Source organism: Ricinus communis, chromosome 7 (assembly GCF_019578655.1).
Source record: "Ricinus communis isolate WT05 ecotype wild-type chromosome 7, ASM1957865v1, whole genome shotgun sequence".
Taxonomy (NCBI): Eukaryota; Viridiplantae; Streptophyta; class Magnoliopsida; order Malpighiales; family Euphorbiaceae; genus Ricinus; species Ricinus communis.
In genome coordinates, this window is record NC_063262.1 from 16,869,290 (window position 1) to 16,880,825 (window position 11,536).

Here is an 11,536-nt window from a genome sequence, read left to right on the forward strand (position 1 = left end):
AAGCGTTTGAGTTTTATGACATGGTATATAAATATATTTAAAACTAAAAAGTGGGACACTGATGTCAGGAATATCAGCTCAAGCGTCCTTTCTTGATTGAAAAAATGCCTTGTCCATCTTTCTCTGTGTCTTTATCTCGCGAAAGACAATTTTTTACAACTGAAAACAATGATCACAAATAAAGAGAAAGACTAAAAAGAGAAGAGTAGGACAGATTAACAAGAAGCTCCAAAACTTTATCACAATGAAAGCTCACAGCTATAATCACCATCATCATTTCATCCTCTTTTTAGTTCTATTATCACCATCAATTTCTTTGTCATATTCATCTCCACAATTACCTGTCACAGAAGAATTCTTCACCAGCCATTATTTGACAGGCAATTCTTCACCAGCCACAGAGATCTGATCGTTATAGGCCTAATCCTGATCTGTAGCCACTTCCACCATTGCCTAGACCTCCTTCCCGACATAAGGATCACCATGATAGTAATAATTCTCCATCTTCATCTCCTTTCCGATGAATTAACTCAGAATAGAAATAACTAATTCAAAATCCAAAACAGAAAAAGCGCTAATCTTGGACATGATATAATCAAATCAATGATATTAAGTTATCATGTCTAATCAATCTTTTGATTAACTTATCAACCGACAAACATGTAAATAATAGGCTTACCAGAAGATCCCAGGACAAAGTTGATGTGGAAAACGACGGGGTTTGTGTGTTGAAGTGAGACGGCTTGCTCGTCAACAGACTAGTATGCCATCACTTGTAATTTCGAGTCAGAAGAAGAGCATCTCATGCACAAATCACTTTGCTGCCAATATAGATATAAGAACCAATTTTGTTTTTTTATTTTCTACTTTAGATCTGGAGTATTCAATTTGTTTAAAGTTTAATGATGTTTAGGCAAAAATTGCATTTTGATGACTTTGAATTATTTTTAAACAATGCAGCAAACCCGAGCCTACAAGTGTTTATCCATCCCCAGCTGAGCCATCAAAACATTCAAAATAATTCACTCATTTTACAAGGTGTTAGCAGCCTTTAATACAAGCACTCATTGGTATTCCTTGTTCTTTGTAAATCTGCCATTGAATGTCTCCCACAATTGCTAATTTTTGTTTATGTATTATCCCTTTTACCTAAATGCCTTCCACACTTGCAATTATTGTTGAAGAAGAATGCTAATTCAACTTAGCAACCCATCATTGAAGAGTGCCGACAGCAAATGGTTAGAATTATTTGAAACTAAGGGTAGAAGAAACAATTATAATTTTGTATTTTATTTTTATTGAAAATTGATTGTTATATTTTTCTTTTATGTGCTAATATTTTATTGACACATCGCTTATAGTGGAGCCTATTTCTTTTAGTTTTCTAAATTCAAATTGCCACGTCAGTTGAACGGAGCTCAAGTTACAGTTCCTGACAATTTAAAAATTTATTTAAATCTAAATATTATTAAAGGCCTAATCCGCTCTTAGTACTAAACATTGATTGTAAAATTGCATCTTTTCTTTTAAAAGTTTTATTTATTAGAAAGTTTTTTTTTATTTTCTCAATAAAACCGGGCGACTATAAATTGTGGGCCCAAGAGATTTATTTTCTCCTTAATTTCTCTTCGCTTCCTTTCTTCTCTATATTCTAAGCAGATGAAAATCACCCATCCTACCACTCTCTCCCCTGAATTTCTCCCTCTGCCAAAGTTGCTTTCCACATAAAATTTTCTTTCTGTCAATGGTTTGTGCCTCAACTCAAATGCTTTTTTTTTTTTACCAAAGAGGATATAATAACTTGAAATGGGAGGAAAGTTTAGTAGACATGTGCTGAACAAGTCAATTACAATAAAGATACATTTGTATTGCATCGTATTCAAATATGGCCAGAATCGGAAGCACCAGAAAAAATAAAATAAAATAAATTAGCCAAAATCGCCCAAGTGGCCAGATATAGTTACAAAACGACAGCAAACCCTTTCAGCAGGATAATTAAATGACAGTTCTAGAAGTTCCTGAAGACTCTGCAACATCCTCTAATCTTAGTGTTATTGCTAATTCTTCAACCGTTTTACCTTTATCTGATAAGCCATCCACAGCCCTATTTAACCTTTTTAACCAAATGTCATAGTCAACTGGGTAAGGGGTACCACAAAGGCTATCAATATAATCAGCAAATGCCTTTAATAGAGCTGAAACCTCACCAAGTTGCTGCTGAATCAAACGCTTTGCCCAGCTTCTTTCCCTCCATTGCAAGGCAGATTCAATAGAATCCTGCTGCTGCATGGTACCTCCACAAACAAAAAACAGGAGGTAAATAAGGCTTTCAGCATCAGATGATGGACAAAGCTTCCCATGCTGAAGTGCATGTGATGAAGAGAACTGTAGATTTATTCCTGGACTGTCTCTGTCTTCCAGAACTGCACGTCCCCAGGAAACTGGTACATACAAGAGTCTATTTCTTGGCTCTTGGGGATCAGTGACACGTATTATGTTCTCAGGACAAATATCACCATGTTGAACACCAGCCATTGCTGCACTTCGGAGAGCTGCTAGGCAGTCTCGACAGCAGCGAACTGCTTCCTCCAATGAAAATGAACCATTGTGAGCAATAATGAAGGAGAGTTGATCCCCAACAGGAGATGTTACAAGGATTGGGGTTCCACACCATGGGTGATCACAACGCCCACTGGGGCTCTGCTTTGTACATGGACCAGAATGCAAAATTCTGCCTGAGGCAACGATTTCTGGCAAATATTTGCTTGTGATGCCTTGCTGCTTCAAGATGTTGAGTACTTTTGTTTGCCTCTGTACTTGGTACCACAAGCTCATATCTTCCCAAGATGGCTCTAGCCTACACGGGTGGGCACCCACATATAAATTCAATAATTCTGTTGGATAATCTAGATAGACAGCAGAGTAGAGAAAGTAGTTCCCTCCAATGAAAGAATCTTGAATTTGAAAACTCTTATGCCCCTGCTGCTGATCATCCAATAGCAATATTTCGCCCTGCCTAAGCATCAAACGTGCTGTATGCTTTCCAGAAGAATCATCACTTTGGTTAAGTTCTACAATCTCTCCTTGGTCCAACGGCTGCTGGAAAGGTACCAGTGCATTTTCATTTTCACCAAGGCAGCACTCTATCCTACGTTTTTGAAGACGAAGGCTATGATCTGAGGCCAACGAGGCTATTGATTTTCTTGGTGGTCCATTCCACTGGACAATGGAATAGAAAGTTGCCAGAAGAACTTGCAGAGTTCCTAGGTCCCCCCAGTTTGCATTGCCTAGCTTATTCCACACCCGTTCAACAGAGGAAACTCCAACTTCAGCATGATATCTGATCCACTCAATCACAGATTGATACAGATTAGTTGACTTCAGTTCCAGTCTACTAAGATCCCCGCCAAGCTTCACTACACCACCAAATTTAGAATCAAAAACCAAAAGGAAAACAGAATCGCTGCCAACTGTATTGAGCTTGCTCAAACTCCTAGCAATAAGAATATGAATGCCATAAAAGAGGGCTTCGCATATGCAGCTGGCAGATAACTTTAATTCGTTATCTGACAATATATCTGGTCTAAATAAGGCAAGCTCCATCACTTGACCCCAATGAACCTGTAAATCCCTTCCACTTTTTGTAATCAAAGCTAAACCACGAAGCTCCTCAAGCTTTCCCCTTGATATTGCCTTCTGCACAGTATAAAACTTTGATCCAGGACGATACGGGCAAGATAAGAAGAAGGGCATTGGCCCACTTTTGCACCAAAATGTGCGCCATAGACCATTAGCAACAGCATGGAGAAAATCTTCCATCGCAAAATACTCTTCTTCTCTCGAATCATTTGCAGCATAAGTTGAGCATGGCATGCGGCATAGTTGCTGAAATAGGACACCCTCCAAAGCTAAATCAAGCTTGCGCAGTTCATCAATTGCAAAGGGAGACCTGAAAGACTGGTCATTGGTTGAACCTGCATGCAAATTTTCTGAAACCCAATCTTCAAGACCTTGTTTGAATAAATCAAAATCGACCAGTTTCCTTGCATAGTCTCTTAATGCCTTGTGCAATCTTCTTGAAGTAGGAATAAACTTGCTTGAAGTAGAAATGCTAGACAGACTACGGGCAGAGATAACTGCATCATCAGAAACCCACATCGTATTAACAGTGATTCTAACCTTTAGCAGAAATAATAAAAATTTTGCAACATTGCAGAAGGATTTACAGAGATAAAGGACATAGCCTTCAATGCTAATAAAGTGTGGATATGAAAGAAATAACATAAAGAAATCTGATGTATAATTTCTTGTTAAAAAACAGCAATATCATTTTTAAGTTATCACTGCAATATTGCTGATATACAAGCTCATACGAAAGCGCAATTTAAAAAGACTTCTAAATCAAAGCATGCAAAAGATACTATAACAGCATATGCTTTTAAGACATGTTCAATTAGGGATTTTTCTTTATCAACTTTAGTGCAAATGCTATATTTTCTTCTTATTTTTCTTTTTTCTTTGTTCCTTAGTTTTGTCTCTTTCGGAATTATGTAACTGAATGAACTTGTATCCCATTGGTATCAAGTACATTAACTATATTTCAAGCTTTGCAATCTAGCTATCCATCACCATGGTGGCCATCGAATTTCTAACATAAATTCTTTTTATTAACTATGTTACAAATGCCATATTCAGCAATCTTTTCACAGTTGCAGCACAATCAACATAAACACAAATCAGCAAATAGCCATTGGTCTTTTGAATTTCAATATTCCAGCAGAATAGCATGTAGCTATAATGGAGTCAGGCATTAAATGAGAATGAGAGTTCTTAAGTCAAGCAGATGAGATAATTATACTAACTGGAAAGGAAAAAAAGAATTCCATGAAGCCAAGAGAGGAGCATACAGTATTAAGGGTCTCATTTGCTCCAGGAGGGAGAAAATGGGATGGAAAGAGAGCATGTGTTACTCATGCCAAGGAATAATCCAAACATTAAGAAAAAGAAAAAGGAAAAAAAAAAAAAAACCTTTATCTTTTGAAAGTGCAAAGAAATCAACATACAAAAAAAAAAAAAAAGTATCTATACACATATTAGTATATGAAGTCTGTTTGTCCTTTGAAGGAACGTTATGTATATATTCTCAAGTACATCACAATATGAATGCAGAAAATCATTAAATTGAATGCATTTAGAGTAATCTCATAGGTTCAAATTTCTGAAAACAAGCATTTATAATAGCATAAGATTTTTCATAATGTGTGTCAATAGGTAGTAACAAATTAACACTGAAAGAGAACCAAGAGAAAGAAGATAACCAGTATAACATACCAGAGCTTGACTTCCTGAAACTTCCATCCAAACTCTGTCCTGGAGATGAGTCCTCCAACTCATTTTGCAAAATACCTGAGTCATAATAATAATAATTTCATTTATGAATTGTGGCAGCAGGTCAAGCTTTCATAAAATGATACAGCTCACTGTACCAGAATGTAGCAAATTCAAGGTAAGACCTAGAACAGAATAAACTTTAAAACTAATAATTGAAATAAAACAATGAACTATACAAAATATATAAGAAAAGACAATCACACCATAAGTGGCATAAGTTTAATGGTATGAAACATATGTTGAAAATCAATAATAGAAGGAACAGTCTATTCCGAGTTCATCAATCCTATGTCAGATCCCTTAAATTAGTAGCTTAAGGGTTTTAACAGACACTTTGACAAATATCTGCATATTGGAAATGCCAATGCTCACAGGTTTTACATCTTTAACTTTGCATGAGATCAAATGAATAATCCAATGTCATCCTCAAATTAAAACTTTAAGCTCAAATTCCAGAATTTGGTGATTTAACTTTGAACTGTCATAAACTTACATAACATTCTGCAATTTATTTCCATTAATAAACATAAGCACAGGCAGCGTTCAAACCTGAATTCGTCATAGACTATGCACAGCCACGCTTACAGTTCAAACCTTTTAGATGGAAGCAGTTTTCCTAACAAAATCCAGAGATATCCAATTAAACATAGTGCAAAAATGCATTGATTGTAAACAAATACTGCAGATGATAACCCCTATGCTTAGATGCCAGAATCAAAATATATTATGATCTTCCTAAACGTCCATTCAAACTTTGTCTATGCAATGAGTGTAAGATTGTTGAGAATTTATATAACATTAACAGTTGAGCATCAATATGCTAAGAGCCTGATGCAAAATATGTTTTCTATGCAAATAGAGAGATAAGTTTCCCCCAAACAAAGCATGAACATTGTGGCTCTGCAATTTATTTCAATGCTGAATCAAAGAAGAGCAATCTAACTTATGGGGAAAAGCATAAAAGCTTGCAATTTTTCAAACCAAGTTAAATATCAACAGAAAGAGAGAAGAAAACCATGATAAACGACTATGTACATCCTGCTACCATAACAATGTAGATGTGATGACAAATCAGTTTGCATCGAAATGTGCAGTTCCTGATTTTTCCTCTCTTCTCTTATTAGATTTTAAATTCATATCCATTTACTATATTTATTCCGGACTATACAATACAACAACCACAATACCATTTATTTCATCATGGAAACCAGTTGAGCCAGAAAAGATAAATAAAAAACTTAAGAAAACACAGACACACATCGGAAAATCAGAATCCATATATAACAGTTAGCTATTTGTTTAACTTCACAAGAAACTGGGTGTCCGATATTTAAATATTATTTTCCATGAAAAGAAGTTCAATTAACTTAAAGAATACATATAGAGTAATAAGAGATGCCGTTCACATCATAAGCCAAAAATCACTCACCTAATCTCATTGCGAGAACTCAACCAAATGCAACACTATATGAGGTAAAATCTTGATCCACAAATCTATGGGAACTTCAAATCAAGCATTATTTGGCATCAACATGCAATGCCAAAAGATATCTACATAAACCACAAAAGAAGTATATGATATGGATCCATAACAAAAGAAATACTAAACAGATTAAGGGAAAAGGATGCCCCAAACAAAAAAAGTACCATGTGCTTACGTGCTTTTGCACTTAACAGTCTGCGGATTTTGCACTTAGCATTTAACAGATGCTGCACTGATAATAGCAAAACAAATATCAATTAGGACTCTCTCATACAAATTAAGAAACTCTAACAAAATGCAGCGAAGTAATGCATTTATATTGCAAACCAACAAAACTGAACCCACTACATTAGCGCTTCACCAAATTGAAATTCTTCTCCTTTTTGGTTGTCAAGTAAAGCTAAATTAATAAATTTAATTAAGTGGCATTTTCCAAAAATTTGTAAGCAGCTTTTTTATTAAGCTGCTTTTCCAAAAGTAAATATTGAACATAAAAAATCACCGGAAATGCGTCTTGATATGCGCGTGTACTCATGGGGGTTGAGCCTATAAAAGGAAGTGGGACATCAGCAATGGCGAAAATGTGAGCCGAATGTGTTGAATCGACGGCAAGTCGTCGATCTGATGATGTTCTTTTTTTTTGTGCTAAATAAAACAGAAGAGGGAAGTGAAATGAAAGGGTTGGTTTGAAAAAAGGAACCATATTCTAACGCAACAGGACAGGCTTTCTTAAAAAAATAAATAAATAAATAAATAGTTTTTTAAAATTCTTTTTATTTGATTGTGTGCCCACAGCACAGCTCTTCTTTGCCAGTTGGTGGTCCCACTGACAATGATGTTTATTACCTTAATCTTAGACTTGCAAATAAAAAAAAAAAAAAAGGCAAATGCTAAATTCAATTATTTTAATAAATAGTTTCCAATTTTCTATTTATTCACTAAGTAAATTTAAATTTTAAAAAATATATCTATTATAATTTTTAAAATTTTTTTAAATAAATAGAATTTAAATAAATATCAATTCTAATATTACAAATTATTTTTTATTTTATTAAAAATTATAATTATAATCATTATTTTAACTTCACTATTATTAATGATTTTATTAAATTATTATCAATACCAATATCATTAATTTTATTATTTTTAATCTAATTTTAAATTTATTTAACTTGCAAATAAAAATCAGCAAGGATGATACAGCAAGTCAGCATGTCTATGTCTTTACTAGATTCATTTGAAGAGGATATAGAATCTCTCTTATCAGAACAAGACGATTCTACTCCAAAAAGTCTCTTTAGAATAGAAGCAGAATATTCAGACTCTACTGAATCTTCAGAAGAGTCCTCTTCAGATTCTGATGATAGTGAGATTCCAATTTTGATGATCAGTCTCTCCTCAAAAGAAGAAAACGACATTCTGACAAATGTGATGCAATACCCTTTCTCTCCATATCCACTTCCTGAGTTATCTCAGCTTGCTACTAAAATTCCTCCAGTTCCTTATGTTCCTATACAAGTCTTGCCTTTAAAGTGTGCAAAACCTATTCCAGTTATAGCCTTCTTTGACACTGGAGCTCAAAAAAGCATGATAAATCCCGAAGTCCTCCCATCTGAATACTGGAAATCTCATATTCAGTTTTTCAGAGCAGCAAATGGTCAAACTTTTAAGACTACTCTGATCACAAAGCAAAAAATTGGGATACAGTTTTTCCTGACTGCGTGGTATGGACGCACATCATTGGCTCAGATCTCCCAAACAAAGACCTCTTAATAGGTTTTGATATTTATCATCAAGCTCAAAGGCTTCAAATTATTCCCAATGGAATAAAGTTCAAAAGGCAATTTCGTCCATACACAGATACCTCCAATCTGTTCACTATAGCAGATACAGAACCACCATTCCTACAATACAAAGAAAAATTCCTTCCTTTTTGTCCAGAATCCCATTCACATTTCCAACACCCTCTTCCCTTGTAGAAAAATTCCCAGTTCTATATCAGTCTCCCCTTCAAGCTCAATGAAGACATCAACCCAACAAAAGCCACCCATCTAGGAATGTCTCCTACAGATCTAGCCTTTGCCAGATCGGAATGCTTGACTCTGTTACAACAAGGCCTCATTGAGCCCACAACCTCACAATGGGCCTATCAAGCCTTTTATGTGGAAAAAAAATCTGAAAAGTTAAGGGGGAAAAAGAGACTTGTTATTGATTACAAGCCTTTGAATCATTTTTTTGCAAGACAATAAATTTCCTCTCCCTCGAATTTCGAACCTAAAAGTCCACATTCAAAAGGTCCAGTTCTATTCAAAATTTGACCTCAAGGCTGGATTTTGGCAATTGGGTATCCATCCCTCAGAAAGATACAAAACAACCTTTTGTATCCCAAACGCCCAATATCAATGGACAGTCATGCCTTTTGGCCTCAAAACAGCTCCTTCTCAGTTTTAAAAAACAATGATAGAAATCTTTGGGCCTATCCTTTACTCCTCCCTTATCTACATTCATGACATTCTTCTATTCTTGGAGATAGCTGAGGAACATCATCAACTCCTGAAGCAATTCTTTGCTATCATCCAAAAGTATGGAATCATGCTGTTGGAGAAAAAGAGTATTATTGGCTAACAAGAGATAGAGTTCCTTGGCATACATTTCAAAGACGACCAATACACGTATGATCCACACTTACAGTAATTTCTTGGGATACTCAACTATGCCAGGGAAGCCATACCACACCTATCCAGTTACACATGTCATCTTTCCAAAATGCTTAAAAAGGACCCTCCCCTTTGGGGAACAGAACAGACTACAGCTATCCGAAGACTAAAAGAATTGGTTCACAATCCTCCGCCCCTCACCATTCCATCTACAGGAAATCTAATCCTACAGACTGATGCATCTGATCATGCGTGGGGGCCATTCTTCTTGAAAATCTCAACAACAAGGAACAACTGTGTGGTTATGCATCAAGACAATTTTCTCCATCAGAAAAGCATTACCACTCAATATACAAAGAGATCTTGGCAGTCAAATACGGGATAAAAAAGTTTGAGTTTTTCCTGATTGGTCAACACTTCTTGGTTCGGATGGATAATTCTTCATGTTCAAAAATCCTTGAGTCCAACCAAAAGACCTTACCAGAACCTCAATTATTGAGGTTAAAATCATGGTTCAACAGATATGATTTTGAAGTCCAGCATATAAAAGGGACGAGAAATCTCATCTCAGATTTCTTATTCAGACTGTCAAAGCCACAACCAAAACACCAACCTATTGTCCTCCTCACCTCAACAGTTAATCTTCTTATAATCTTCATGGCCTTTTCGTCCTCAAAAAACCCTCTGCAACCTCTTTCACCACCAGACCTTCCCACAAATCTCATAACAAGACAAGTCAACGATTTTGCAAAAAATATGATGTTTCATTATTTGGCAACTATCCAACAAACTTTCTCGCTACCCATCCAACCCAATTTCTTTTATCCAGATTACCCTTGGTGCTTAATTTATCACCTTTCTCCTACCCATCCATAAATTGAAAGTGAATTATGGTTTCTATGGTGTCTTTCCACGGTTTGTCATCATGCTATAGAAATACCAATCATGGACCTCCTATACTTCTTCAATATTGAGACAAATGCAGGAACATATCCATGGAAATATCTCACTTGGTTCAAAACCCCATACCAATTGAAAAAGGACCTCCTCAAAATCATTCATGAAAATAAATTGTTCATAGACAATGACTTCAAGGCTTCAGGATATCATGCCATCTATATTCTTCACAGGCCTTACCTTCAACTCTCAGAAGACACTTATGCCACCCAAAACATCTGTCATTATTGGAGAACGATTGAAATGCCCTTACATCTTGCTCCTCCAACAATAATAAGGGATTTAAAGCTCACTCTACAACTAAGAAATGATTTAGGAAGGACCGATGTTTCTACACCACTTGTCTGCACTTACAATGGACATCTATGGACTGAACACTCCATTATTGAACATTCCACTGTTCCTATACTACCAATCCCACTAGATGATCCGAGTCTGACCACTGAACAGAAGGATGCCATTATGCAAGATTCTCAACCTATGGATGATGATGGCTATGACAGTGGTTTATGAGCTGGCCATAAAGACTATCTTTCTCCTCAATAATTCAAAATGTAATAAAAAGATGAGATTTTCAATTTCATTTTTTTCGTCTTATTAGGTGTATTATTTTCTGCTTTTCTGCATGTGATATGTAAGTGTATTATTAAGACTTATCGTCTTAATATGCATGTGATATGTCAGTGTATTATTAGATAGGACTTATCCTTTTATAAGTGGGAAATCTCACCTTTTCTTCTCAGGAAGACATGTGTAAAAGATAAGATTCTCACCTTATCTTTTCTGTCTGATTGTATTTAGGCTTCTCTATATAAGGGGAAGTCGAGGGTAATGAAAGCAAGCAAGTTTTTTCTTTCATCTATCATTATAATATTCCTCTTTCTTCTCATGGCTTTCTAAATTCTTCATCTCTTTTTCTCGATCCATTGGCTATGAGCTATTTGTTTGCACGATATGTTTTTCTATGATTCAAAAGGACTAACCCGGCTATAAGAATCCAAAAGAGCATAAAGACCTCTCATGGCAAAGGTGCCTCTTATATGGTCTT

At 35.6% G+C, this 11,536-nt stretch overlaps 1 protein-coding gene across 6 annotated transcripts; it reads right to left on the minus strand.

Annotated features, from left to right (window-relative positions):
• Positions 1 to 1,801: 1,801 nt before the first annotated feature.
• Positions 1,802 to 7,604, minus strand: LOC8287591. Of its 6 annotated transcripts, none has more exons than XM_048376365.1 (6): positions 7,377 to 7,604; positions 7,050 to 7,101; positions 6,821 to 6,942; positions 5,941 to 6,007; positions 5,332 to 5,406; positions 1,802 to 4,136 (listed from the first exon to the last, which is right to left on the minus strand). In XM_048376365.1, the coding sequence occupies exons 4-6, from the start codon at positions 5,951 to 5,953 to the stop codon at positions 1,996 to 1,998; spliced, it is 2,229 nt and encodes a 742-aa protein (XP_048232322.1). In that variant the 5' UTR covers positions 5,954 to 6,007; positions 6,821 to 6,942; positions 7,050 to 7,101; positions 7,377 to 7,604; the 3' UTR covers positions 1,802 to 1,995. The 6 variants fall into 6 exon arrangements, with proteins under 6 accessions (XP_048232322.1, XP_048232321.1, XP_048232319.1 ...); XM_048376364.1 differs by having other exon boundaries at positions 7,039 to 7,101; XM_048376362.1 differs by having other exon boundaries at positions 7,050 to 7,106.
• Positions 7,605 to 11,536: the final 3,932 nt, after the last annotated feature.